The following is a 14,138-nucleotide window of genomic DNA, read 5'->3' on the forward strand; positions in this document are numbered from 1 at the left end:
GCTTTGTTGCATGCAGGGCTGCAGAAGCCAGCCTCTTTTCAGTTTTAGTTTCTTGACAGTCATATTTGCCTCCAGAATTTGCTGATATATAATGGAATCCATTGGAAGTGGAAGCACTTGACTGTGCAATGTTTCCTGTGGCCACAGGCTACCATTTAAACCCAAAGCGTAATAGATTCACTGCTGTACTTAACAGTTAGCAAGTCTTTCTGGCCAGCATACAAACAGTTCTGAGAGCTTTCTTGTCTTCCAGATTGTGCCTGGACTTCTTAACCGCCACTTCTTAATGACACTTCAGACAGTGGAAATTGTGACCTGGAAGTTCTTTGATATCTTTTTAGTTAGTTATAGATTTTTATAGTCTTCTTTTGCTTTGTAGGCATCTGTTAGCTTCATTTTCAAATCCTTAACCAGCTGCTTAGCACTAAGTTTAAAGACTCAGGGAATTTATTACACTCTGAAATTGTCAACCACCAACGATTCCTAATGACAATTCTTCACCTGCCTAACCAATCCTTACCAGTCAATTAAGACCTAATGAGTTAATTAATTTCTAAGACTTTTCAACAAGAAGCGTGTCCAAACTTAGGCACATGCCACAATTACTATTTTAGTAATACAAAGTAACTGGGCATTAACAGAAAAATGTCATTTTTAAAAATAGTTTGCTTCAGAGGTTGTGCAACAAAATATGCAATTTGGCTGGGGTGCCTAAACTTTTGCATGCAACTGTATGTGACAAAAATGAAGTATAACTTCTCTAGATGCATTTGAATGCACAGAGCCCAAACTATTACCAAAGGAGGCAATAGTAGCCCTTAAAATCTAACTTAGCCAGACTGGTGGCAATATTTGGTGATTTCTAACAGCAAAGTGCCAGACTGGACTGACAAGAACAAGCATTCATAGACATACACATACACATAATGTTGCCACCTGTCCAGGATTTTCCTGGATTGTCTTGGATTTTGGTCCATCCAGGAACAGAAAATGTTCAGCATTTTCATGATAGCCTTTCTTATTAAGTTCAAACTGCATATTTTATTCAATCAAAGGCACTTGCATACAAAGAAAGAGAAAAATGGGGTTTGTTAGGTTAGATTACCATCAGCGTAGCACTGTAGTAGTGCATGTTGACATGGCTGACATGTTTAGGCACTAGGCAGCACTACAAAGCAATAACTGAGAATTTTCGGTTAAGTACAACCCAAAGTTGGTACGCTGTGCAAAATGTAAATAAAAACAAAATGCAAAGAAGTGCAAATCATTTAAACCCTATATTTCATTGAAAATAGAACAAAGACAACATATCAAATGTTGAAACTGGTAAATTTGATTGTTTTTTAAAAAATATATGCCCATTTTGAATTTGATGCCAACAACATGTTCCAAGAAAGTTGGGACGGGGGAAACAAAAGGCTGGTAAAGTTGTGTAATGCTAAAAAAACACCAGGAGGTTAATTGGCAACAGGTTAATAACGTGATTGGGTATAAAAAAGGATCCCAGAGAGGCTGATTCTTTCAGAAGTAAAGATGATGAGGGGTTCACCATTGAAAGACTGCATAATCAAACAGTGCAGCAATTCAAGAATAACATTTCTCAACGTAAAATAGCAAAGAACTTTTTCTTTTCATCATCTACGGTACATAATAACATTAAAAGATTCTGACAATCTGGAGAAATCTCTGTATGCAAGGGACAAAACCAAAAACCAGTATATGCTGGCCATGATCTTTAGGCCCTCAGACGGCACTGCATTAAAAACAGACAGTTCTGTAGAGGAAATCACTGCATGGGCTCAGGAACACTTCTGAAAACCACTGTGAAACAGTTTGTCGCTGCATCCACAAATGCTAATTAAAACTCTAAAATGTAAAGAAAAAACAAGATCCAGAAATGCTGCCACCTTCTCTGGGCCAGAGTTTTTTTAAAATGGACTGAGGGGAAGTGCAAAAGTGTTCTGTGGTCTGACGAATCAACATTTGAAATTCTTTTTGGAAATCATGGACGCTGTGTCTTCCGGTATAAAGACCACTTAGCTTGCTATCAGTGCACAGTTCAAAAGCCAGTTTTCATGATGGTTCAGGGGTGCATTAGTGCACATGGCATGGGTGATGTGCACATCTGTGAAGGCACCATTAATGTTGAACGATATATACATGTTTTGGCAACATATGCTGGCATCCAGATGACATCTTTTTCAGGGAAGGCCTTGCTTATTTCAGCAGGACAATGCCAAACTATATTCTGCATGTATTACAGCAGCATTACAAGAGTCTGGGTGCTAAACCGGCCTGCCTGCAGTCCAGACCTGTCATCCACTGTTAACATTTGGTGCATTATGAAATTAAAAAATACGACAAATGAGACCCTGAACTGTTGACCAGCTGAAATCCTGTATCAGACAAGAATCGGAAAACATATCTTTCAAAACTACAGCAGTTGGTCTCCTCAGTTCCCAAATGCTTACAGAGAGTTGTTAAAAGAAGAGGTGATAAAACACAGTGGTAAACATGCTCCGTCCCAACTTTTTTGTGGAACGTGTTGTTGGCATCAAATTCAAAATGGGCATATATTTAGAAAAAAACACTAAAATTTCTCAGTTTCAACATTTGATATGTTGTCTTTGTAGTATTTTTCTTTAAAAATATGGTTTACATGATTTGCATATCATTGCATTCTATTTTTATTTACATTCTGCACAACGTCTTAACTTTTTTGGAAATGGGGTTGTAGCTAAATTAACATTTATCTACCTTAGGCCACATACATACTTCATGCAATGACACAAATGCAGATGCTAGACACAGTTTTGCACATTGTTGCGTTCAAAAATGTGTCATAACTGAACACAATATACCGAAATCCAAGCCTGGCCAAGGGGTCTTATACAGCCAGCATGCTTTCTCAACTGCCATAGAAGACAAGCAGTTGAGTCTCAAGCAAAAATGGTTTGCTTATATAAACATAAACATATATGATACATGATCATTGTTGTTGGAATAACAGTAGATCCTTCTCTGATTTGTCCTCTATCAGCTCCTTGAGTACTGAGTGTTTGAGCTGCCACAGTAATGCAAGAATGCACAGTAAGTTTGTACAGAAGGGCTTTGGGATTGCAATGCGCTGGTCAGGCATTGTTGAGTGTGTTTCTGGCCTTAAACTGCACTTTGCGCATGGCTATCCATTTAGTTAAAATATCATCACTGATATCATGTCCAGGAATTTTACATGGCTAGGGTGGCAGCACTATACACATGGTGGCCAGAAAGTAAAAGTTAGTGCTAATGTTGTGGCTTTGTGTGAGTCACTGACTCAACGCACACGGGTTTTAGTGCTGATGACAGGTAGATTGTACCAGACTCAGCCTATGGACTGACACAGTAAGCTATGACTGACAGTCAGTGAGAGAATGAGTTGGATTTAGCTGCTGTTTGGGTGTGCATGTGTTATTCCTCTGCTTAATCCGTCAGGTCAGAAAGAAAGCTTAGATAGTTTATGTTCACACACAAAGCAGCGACTTAGATTTTTTTTCCTGTTTCAACTTGCCATGCAACGTTTCAGCATTGTAATGAGGTACACCTGACAGTGTGTGTGTGTGTGTATGTGTGCGAGAGGGAGAGAGAGAAGGAGCGAGAGAGAACACTGGGACCATATTCCTCATATTGAACATTTTGAGTTGACAATGCAGGTTTGGTTTTCCCCACCTGTGTGGAAAGCCCCCTATTAAAAAAACTCCTCCAAGCTGTATTTTGGGGAGGTAAACCATGTGACTGGGCAGATGAACAAAATGCTCAAAGAGATTTAAGAGCACTTAAAATGTTATAGACAATGAAAACAATGACTTTTTCTGGTAAGAAATATGCGTGTCCTCAATCTGCACTCAGTCTTTAGAGAGTTGAGAGACAACATGGGCTTATCTCTCTGGTCGCTGGTAGCCTAGTCAGTATTGGTAAGAATTCAATATCTAAATCATTATTTTCCAATTTTGTCACAATGTCAGATAATATTCAACTTAGCATTAATACAGTTTAAAAATTCACATTAATAAAATTAAGGACCCTATGCCCCTCTAATTTTAATACAGAGCTTTTAAATGGTTATGTTGTTTTCTTCTCTTAAAATGACACCAGAGAAAATCGTACACAGTGTTGAGACAGAAAATATTTACAGAGAGGAAACATACTAGTTCTTTAATTGTTATTGTACTGTTCTTTTAGCACAAGCTACAGTTACACTGAAGAACACAGTAAATGACATTCATTGCACTTAACTGTCCTGGAAGTGTAAAGTGCACAAAATATAATCTAAAATAAAAGCTTTTTAGCAATAGGGAAACTTATTTTATAGGCATAGTATCATGGATAAAGTGCTCATTCTGTATCAAACATTTGCTAAAATATTGCTAAAAGTGAAAAGCAGCATCATGGTATGTCAGTAGCCAGTTTTACATCTACCTGTCAAATTAAATTCAAACAAATAACTGAAATATTGCAAAAAATATATATATACAAATAATGCTGCATTTTAATCAGCTCTGTACAAGAGAAGAAAGCTCTCTGTCAATGAACAAGTGAACAAGCTGAACAAGTCCTTCACTTTGTTTAATCACACGGCTGTGTTTAACATTGTAAGAGCGTGAAGGCAAAACCTACTGTCAAATATTATGACTCAAGATCTGTAGCAGGTACTTTATATCTGTTTACCATCTAATACCATCATTATGTTTTCTTCTTTAAAAAAATTAAAGGTATGTTTTCATGTCTGCTAAACTGATTCCTGCTGCCTTCGGTCACGTTTTGTAGCTACAACCTGACACAAAAACAAACAAAAAAAAACACCTGATAATGACTTTTTGTTTTGCATGTACAGTATTTTTTTTAATAAAAGCAAACAAGCTTTTATGCAAATTTGATTTTTTTTGTTCCATATTTGTCATGTCTGTGAAGTCTTTGTTTGTTCTATATGTTAAAAAATAAATAAAAAATTGGGAGTTTAACCTAGTTGGAATCACAAATACTGCTACAAACAATATATCATCTAGCCCCACCTGTAAGACATGAGAAAAACATATCTGGTCTGTATTCATCCATTTATTTGCTGGTTAATCTTAGGTCTACTGGCACTAGACTCTCTTTAATGGGTAAAATTCTTTTTACCCCAATCTCTTGATGAAAGTACAACTGTACTTTTACTACTTTCCTTGCTGTGCCTGAAGACACAACACTACATATGTATACCAGTAATGTAGTTTTTTATTGCTAATTAATTTATTATTACTAATGTTATTATTATTATAACTGTTATTATTAGTGGTAACAGTAGTAGTAATAGTGCAAGTAGTATTGTGAGGCCATCTCAAAAAAAGTCATCATAGAAACCTTTTTTTCCTGTTCTTTACCATCCATTTTTCCATTCTGTCATTCTCTCTCTTTCTCTTCCTCTCTCTCATCCCATCTAACTTTTGTTTACTTGGGAGCATTTCTGACAAACAGCATTGACACAGTCTAGACCTGGAGAAGGTGTTCTCCTGCAAGTACGTACTTGTGCCAGTGTTGTCGTCTAGCTAAAGGCATACCATAATTAGGACAATGTGAACACCATTCACTCTCCTGCTGCTATCCACAAGGGTCACAGTTCAGAAGGAAGGCTCAGAACCAGACGAAACAGCAAGAAAGACATGAGAATGGACAGAGCATGCTGGTGTGAGACTATAAGGATGTACACTGGCCTCTAAAACTGAACTGCCCTGCGCTGTGTATTGAAAGGTTTTACCAGCTCTAGGTAGAGAAAGGAATCACAGGCCATTTGGACAATGTACTATGTGAAAAAGAAGGTAAACACCCTTTTGAGTGATTTTATGCATAACTTCTGAGTGCTGATTTTTGGTATAGCATTTCATAAATGTTAATGAAATGTCTCCCATCATGCATTTGTCTCTGAGATGCAATTACCAAGGCTGTTACTGGCTACAAACATCAGGTGGTTGTGTCAATTTTTTTCAAATTCATTTTCCATTTAGCGTTAGATGCTTGTAATTATTTCAAGATTATAAAGAATTGTCATTTAAGTAGTACATTTTTGCAGTGTTTGAGATGCACTATGCCTCATAAAAATATCTGCAAATATTATATAACCAATGCAAAATGTAATCAGCAAAAACTACCACCTGAAAACCTCCAGGCTCCAGTTCAGGGTAAACCGAAGGTTCCCTTAAAGTTTGGCTATTTTTAAAAGGTCCTATCTTACATTTAAACATTTTTTTAAAGGTCTACTTATGATGTTTGTGTGGTTCTGAGTACTAACAAGTCCGAATTCATTTTTTTCATGCCCAACCTCTCTTTATCCCTTAGAATTAAACAGCTTATTTTTGTTATTGTGTCTTGATTGATATGCCAAACTGCTGTATAGATGGCTATATGTCAATGAATTGGTTTTGGTGCACTCAAGCAATGAATTTATTACATTTTTGCAGCTTATTTCCATATATGGACAGACCAGTACTTACTGTAACATCAACAATGTTTAAACACTACATCAAACACCTTTATTTAAAAAAAAAGAAAGAGGCAAATGTGGGTGTTTTCCACTGCACATTCAAAAACCAGAACTGACTCACATGGAATGACAAGAAGATCAACAGTTGTACGATTTGTTTTTTGGTCCTTTTATTCCACCTTATTTGGCTATTTAGCCACCTTGCTTGCTGGTTAGTGGTTAGCCTACCTTGGCATGGAACAGTATACTGCAATGTTTTGTATGCACCTCATAAAAGTGTGTACATTTACACATACTCATTTTTAGAGTCAAGCAAAGCTTCATTTTTTTCTTTAGAGCGGGAACTGACGCCTTACTTACAAGTTAGCTTAACACTAGTTATGCTGATATGTAATATGTGATTTTTTACACTCACACATAAATGTCAACAGTTACACAAAGTCATGTGAAGTATCAGACAAAGCTTATATTTTTTCTTTGTTGAGTGTGAAAATATGAGCAAATCATTCTGTGGAAGCTAGCATAAATACTAACAGTGTTAGCATTAGCTTCCTTTAGGACAGTTCAAGTTTTGTAGCACCAAAGGTTCCAGTGCTTTGTGCAGCGAAACACTGGCCATTGTTATCCATATTTTGGGCCCTCTGAGCACATAATTTTCAAATTTAGTGTTCATATATGAGTTCACAATAAAAGATCACTGAAAAAAGTACAATTTTTTAATTTGTTAACTTTCAAAGGGTTTAAATACTTTTACAAAGCACTGCAATTCCTTCAATTCATGGAAGTTTAATAAGTTTGGAATTGCTGCTATTTGCTTAAAAGCTAGCACACTTCAAGAATGATACATTAGCTGTAATCTGTGCATTATGAGAAGCTACTCAGGTTAGTTATAGCAAACTGTTTCTGAAGGCCGCCTGCTAAAAGGCTACGCCAAGAACAAAGATACTCTCCACTTGGTAATTTATTAGGGGCTGGTTTGCGGGGTGTGTCAGTGTGTGTGTGTGTGAATCGATGATGGAGGAGTATGGCAGGCAATTAGATGTCTGACAGATTACGCTTATGTTTTACAACCCCCGTGCCTGAGGGGGGCACGGCTGCCGCAACTTTAAATCCCAGTGTAACTGGAGCCCAGTAGACGTCTTCCAAACTCCTCAACCCCCCCTTTCCCCCTCCCGACTCCTCTTACCTGTTGCCATTTCACCTCCCTCCTTCGTTTACCTTTGGCTCCACTTTTTCCCTCCTTCCTGGCCGTTTACCTGTCTCTCCCTCCTTCTTTTATCTCTCTCCCTATTTCTATGCTCAGTCTCAGTATAGCTTGCTGAGCAGCAGTATGGAGCAGGGATTGGGGAACCGCGCAGCGTCCACCAGCCCCTACAGCTCAGAGACTGCCTCCAACGTTCCCACGCCATCACCCTACTCGCAGCCCAACTCCACCTTTGAGGCCATGTCCCCAGCCCCGGCCATCCCCTCCAACACGGACTACCCTGGGCCACACAGCTTCGAGGTGACTTTCCAGCAGTCAAGCACAGCCAAGTCAGCCACTTGGACGGTGAGTGGAGATCGCCTGTAGAGGGTTTTTTTTTTCTTTGCTGTTGTATCACATAAGGAAGAAAGCACCTTTGCTTGAGCTCTCAGTCCCACGCTGTCTCTTTCACACTAACTTTAACTCACTTATTCGTCTTCTTTTGGGTTAGAAGTCCCTCCCTCGGACTCGAGGAGTTCATTCTGAATGTCTTGTGTTTTCAATGCAATTATCTAGCTCTAACAATCTCTGTCTCTGTCTCTCTAACCAATCTCAATTCATGTATATTTCTCTTTTTGTTTCTGGCTCTAAATGCTTACTTATTAGATGTTAGGTACTTCAAGAACTTGGAAATGATTTAGACAGCATCTTGCCCTGCTAAAGGCATTTTAATCTGTCCGGTGTTGTGAGTGGAGAGTGCTGTAAATTCTAGTGCACTTTTACTAAACACATGAGGGGGTGTTGCCCAAGGCAGGTTACTATGATATACTTAAATGACTTAATTTTAAAATACCTGTATTTATGAGGTGTTGAAGTTGAGTATATGTTGAAGACTACATACCTTTATACACTACTCTGCAAAAGTTAGAGACCACCCTTCATTTAAGTTATATTGTAAACTACCATTAAGCTAAACATTTTTCAACATCATTAAAATTAACAGAAAATTACACAGAAGTTTAACAACTAAATATAATTCCTAGTATTCAGAGTGCCCACCCTTTGACTTTTTGGGGAAATTCTTTCAAGAAATCTGCAGGGACTTTTCCACACCTCTAAAGTTCAGTCAAATTGGTGGTTGAATTTTCTGCTTCTCAAGTAATCTTCACTATATTTCACCTTCAATGTTTAACATGGGACATGTGAGCATCTTTCTAAAACAAATCAGAATTCCATTTCGAAGGACCTAAACTGAGAAGCTTGAAAGACGAGTCTTCACTGTTTTGCCCAGCATCACTACAAAAAGATGTCACCTCCGTCTGTCATGCAGTTGACCCTGCACAACAGAAGCTGGGGTCTGCCTCTTTCGGCTTGGCTTTTAAGCTGTTTGTCAGATTAACTCATGCATAAACCTGGCTCATTCTTGTGTGCATGGGGTTGTAAGGTGATAGCAGCATTGCCGAGGTGAGCACTGTGGCCATCGTTCATCCTGTTGCCACTCTAGAGTGTTGCCTCTGGCACCTAACGTTCCGCTCCATTCTCAGAGGTTTCACATGTGTGAACACAGCCTGTCGATCAGAATCATTTCGGTGGTTGTGGGTTAGTAATCTCACACCTAAGAACAGCCAAATGTGAAGATACAGAGATAAATGTGGGGTATGTCTTAAACTAAGGAAATGAGTTCTAGGCACACATTTGCTCCTTTAACCTTTTATTGCAGAATAAGAAGCAGTGGTCCTAAATACGAAGTTGAGGACACCTTGGTTGGAAGTACAAAGGGTTCACTGTTGTCCTGAAATAAGGAGACAATCTTCAGAGCATGACTATTTTGACTGGAACTGGTAAAGATCTTTCATGAAGGAGTTTCACAACCATCTAAATCCAGCACATGTACTTGGGTAACAGCGAATGATCCAAAATCATTTCAGTGGTTGTAGGTTAGTAATCTCAGTCTCATTAGAGGTGATAGAGAGGTGCTAGGTTACCTGAATGTTATGTTAATCTGAGTAAGTAAGCTTGTGGGACACATTCATCGTAATTCCTCATAATCTTAATTTCTAAGAAAAAAAAAAGGAAAAAGAAAAAAAGAAGCAGTAGTTCTAAATCCAAACTTCAGGATGCAAACCCATAATGTTTCTATTATGTCAAGTGAAGGAGATATTTTTCAGAATATGAATAATGACATGGTAAACCTTGCCCTAGTAAATAACGCTTAAAAAAGAATAACTCTAAAAAAACTCTTCACTGCCGTCAAAACCTCAGCACGTTCTTGAATGAAGAATCATCACTCGCAGGTCAAAAACCTTCTCTAAGCCAGTCGCCGATGCAGAAACTTTTCTGAGGTTTGCGATTTATACCCAGGACTTGCCTTCTCAATGTCTCTAAGTTACTTTATAAGAATGACAGGTGTTTTTGAAGGCAGCTGTGTTTTTGTTACCAGAAGGAGTCATACTGAACATCCAGTCTTTTGTAAACAAATTATGTGAACATTACCAGTACTGTGCAAAAGTCAGAGACTATCCTTCATTTATTTAATTTCCAGTCAAAGCATCCCTTAAGTACACGTTATTCAGTTTTCAGCATCAGGATAAAAAGAAGAAAACATTCAGTACTTTGCAAAAGTTTTAGGCAAACTTTTATAATTTAAATAATTTTATTTAAAAAAAATAATTGGACGGGCCCTGGCCATTTCAGGGGTTAATATAAGGATAAATGCAAATAATATTAATATAGTAAGTAGTGATTTTATGTATATAAAATACTTCTTACTATATTTATGTTTACTTGCATTTATTTTAATGTAATAGTTTTTATAGCCAAAAATACACTTACTGTTTTATTCTTCTGCACAATACTGTATATTTAACAGACCACATCACAGCAGCCTTAACAGCTACATATACATTTTTTCACTATTTAGTGTGTCCATCCTTTGCCTTTTTAGAACAACTTCCATTCTTTTTTGGCAGCCTTCCTTTCAGTGTTCCAAAGGGATATTTTTCCACACCTCTAAAGCTCAGTCTTAGAAGCTGGTTGCACTTTCTGCTTCTCTCAACCCAAACACATTCAGTGACGTTGAGATCTGGACTTCTTTTCTTCATATCCTTTCCTCAGTAACAGCTAGACCCACAGTGTTGAGACATCTTTTCACAACTGTTCTAATACATTTTTAACTTTTGTTAAAAGTTTTTTGAAATTCCTGTTTTCACTTATTTTCCACAGACTTTCCCTTTCTTTATGCAAATGGATTATCTTGCATCTAATCTCCAGACAATTAACCTGTACTTCATGGCCATATTGACTGAAAATGAAATGAAGGGTGGTCTATGACTTTTGCACATAACTGTAGATACTCTATTATAATTTAATTTCATGATGAATTTATATTGATTACGTTCAGTATACTGGCTGAAACATACTGACTACATTTCTGTTAGTTAGCTTAGTGATGGACAGGTAAGCATGACTGGACAGGTGAGGCTTGAGAGTCAGACAAACCCAACAAAGAGATAAAGAAGAGTCTGCTGACATTTAAATGTAAAAACTGCATCTTACTCTCAGATGTGGTTTATAGTAGAGCTCTCATTTTCAAGGAACATGTTTAATGCATACAAATTAAATGCCTGCTTATCTCATGGCATTCATCCTAGACAGGCATGACTGAGCACTTTGACACACACACACATTGTAGGGGAATACTCCTTTCATGCTTAAAATGGGACTGCATACCTACTTTAACTGAAGGAAAAAAGTGTGCCTAACGTTGTCGTGCTTGGTTTTAGCTGCAGGCAAAGACAGAAAGACAGAACAATGTTAAGTGTCTTGCTGTGGAAAGATGAACTATTATTACTTTGTTGTTTTACAAGGCTTAGCAGGGAGATGAGCCAGCAAAAAAGAGTCAAAGATTTATAACGCCCTTTTGAAAATTTTAAGAGATGTGAAAAGTAAAGTTGATACAAATATTAGATATTAACATTTGAAGCATTCAAGCTCTTATGCATTTTTTTAAACATAAAATATTTCATAACTTGCTGAGAAATTCCACTGATTTTTCAAGCCTTCTGTATAATTCATTAGTTTAAAAATATGCAGTAGTTAGATGTGAAATTATTAATTGTACAGAAACTTACCTATCCACCCACTTACCCATTTCTTTACAGTTGTGGTGATGGGATCCAGGAGTCACAATGTCTTTAATGCAAATATGTTTACTATCCAAAAAGATCCATGAACCTACTTGTGCCTTCTGAGTTTATATATGTAACATTAATAATGGTAAAATTGTGGTAAATCTAAGAAGCGTTTTCTTTGGGGACTATTTTGCCTTATAACACCCTACATATATCTTTTTGCCATGAATAGATTTTGGGCAAAAACCTTATTTCAAAACAATTGTAAAACAATGTCTCAGTCATCAGGCAGTGTACTGGTAACCATTTTGTGTATTAACTTACTTTGGGGTAGCTTTTAGCATAAAACTCTTCAGACGTCTGGTTCCTATCAGCACCACTGTGAACAATTCTGACTTTGTAAGTTTATCTAGAATGAAACATTTCACTTCAGACTACCCTGACTTTGTTTACATCTTAACCGTTCAATTATGCTGAAATTTTGAAAAATCAGTGGAACTGTCCTTTTGTTTAAATTTAAATTTCTGTTGGTTCTGTTATTTCAATTAGGTTTAAAGGATTCTTACAAAAGATTCTATGGATAGAAAAAGAAGCACAGTCTGTTCATGTCAAGTGTGCATGTGTAAACCAGTGTATGGCCAGCTGGTTCCATTAGGTCATCATATCATAGGAAGAATCTAACCATGCAGATTTTGGCAAGTTTTTACCTTTATTTTTTATTCTGTATTTTTCCAGATTTGTTTATTCTGTTTATTCTTATTATGTATTTTGGGTTTCTCATGGCTCTGTTGAATGGAGGTCTCAAGACAATGGTGAAGCAGTGAATGCTTGGCTCTAGACTTCATCAGTAGCTTCAGAATGACAGATTTACTAAAAACAAAAACAATGTTGGCTTTTATTGCCAGATGTTGAAACTGTTTTGCATAAAAAACTGTATTTGTAGCTTATCAGAGAGTCACCAGTGTGTCAGTTTTCCGTATGTAGAAATCAATTAGTACTATGAAGTCCTAAACTATTATCAGATATAACACTGCTACCATAAGAAAATGTTGTATTTCATAAACTGTACAGAAAAATGAAAAAGTGTTAGTTTGTTAATATGACTTAAAAGGTTTGTTTTTCATCATTTCTGTGGATCCAATAGTCATGAAAGGTTAACTTAATGCAAGGGCAGCTGGCATTTTCAAATGGTGTAAAACAGATAGGCAGGATCTGTGAAAAAAACTCTCTTGTATACATACAGCAAGGACTGGGCTTTCTGTTTTATGTTTTTAACTCAAGGCTCTGTTTGTTCACAAAAAGAGACACTGGTGCTGCTTCGTTAACAACGGTAAAATAGAAACACTGCCATTATGCAAATGTGCTTAAGAAAAGAAAATGCACCAGGGCTGTCCTAACATTTTTGAGGACTGTAGGAACCTTCACTTTATCTAAAAGAAAAAAGATCAAAATTACCAGGGATTACTGCCAAACTGTGTGGAATGCAAAGTGTCGAATCTCTAATTCAGGGAAGTCCCAGGTTTGAGACAGAGGTTTGCAGGCTGTTGTTATGTGGGATTACTGTAGGAGAAGTGAGTGACTCACTGGGAGGCAAGCCGAGGGGTTAGAAACCGTTGAGTTTGTGTAGCCGCGGGCTGCAGGAGGAGCAGCATAGGGGCACATTGACTGTAATCTGCTTGATCCATCATTTGCTGTGCACCTCTATTTGAGATGCATTTCATCTCTCTTACATCTCCATTTGTAAGTTCATCTGAGGTTGCAACATATTTTAGAGGGTTCATATTAACAGTCTCAAGTCATTTCCTGCCATCTTTCCATTCTACTTGATACTTTGCTTGAGTTGCATAGTGTTTAGCATTCATACTGACAGTGTTGACAATCAGTCACTTTCAAATGTGCATCACAGATCTGTATACAGCCCAAATGGAGTCCCTGCGACTGTCAATTGCAGTGTTGAAAATACTGTCTTTGCCTTCGCCAGCTGCTCAGTTCTTTCATATGAGAAAGTTAGGAACATAGACGTTTACTGCTACAACACATCTGTCACTGTAATGTCCTCATAAAGGTCTCTAATGATAAGGTTGCCATGAAATGAACGGTAGTTCACCTTTTCCTCATCTTTGAACTCATGGTTTCTCTAATCGTGCCCAGTTTTAATCCGTTCCTAGAATCAGATCGGATTCTGCTCATCGGCTCCAGCATGCCGTGATATCACTGGTTAAATCATAAACACAAATTATGTATCATGGTAAGTGATGAGGATGAGGTGGCTCAAATAAGAGCTTTGCTTCAAGCAGACATTCCAGAAGCTCAAAAGCACGAGGTG

At 37.5% G+C, this 14,138-nt stretch overlaps 1 protein-coding gene across 2 annotated transcripts in view; it reads left to right on the forward strand.

Moving 5' to 3' along the window:
* Positions 1-14,138, forward strand: part of tp73 (tumor protein p73) — a 40,545-nt gene that overhangs the window by 11,483 nt on the left and 14,924 nt on the right. The window contains exon 1 of one of the 2 annotated variants that reach the window (XM_036579035.1): positions 7,778-8,048. The exons of the other annotated variant lie outside the window; for it this stretch is intronic. Coding sequence (XP_036434928.1) covers positions 7,830-8,048 — 219 coding nt within the window. The 5' untranslated portion in view covers positions 7,778-7,829. Of the gene's footprint in view, positions 1-7,777; positions 8,049-14,138 lie in introns of those variants that run through there. 2 annotated transcript variants of the gene reach the window in all.

This window comes from Colossoma macropomum, unplaced genomic scaffold (genome assembly GCF_904425465.1).
Source record: "Colossoma macropomum unplaced genomic scaffold, Colossoma_macropomum, whole genome shotgun sequence".
NCBI classification, from domain to species: Eukaryota; Metazoa; Chordata; class Actinopteri; order Characiformes; family Serrasalmidae; genus Colossoma; species Colossoma macropomum.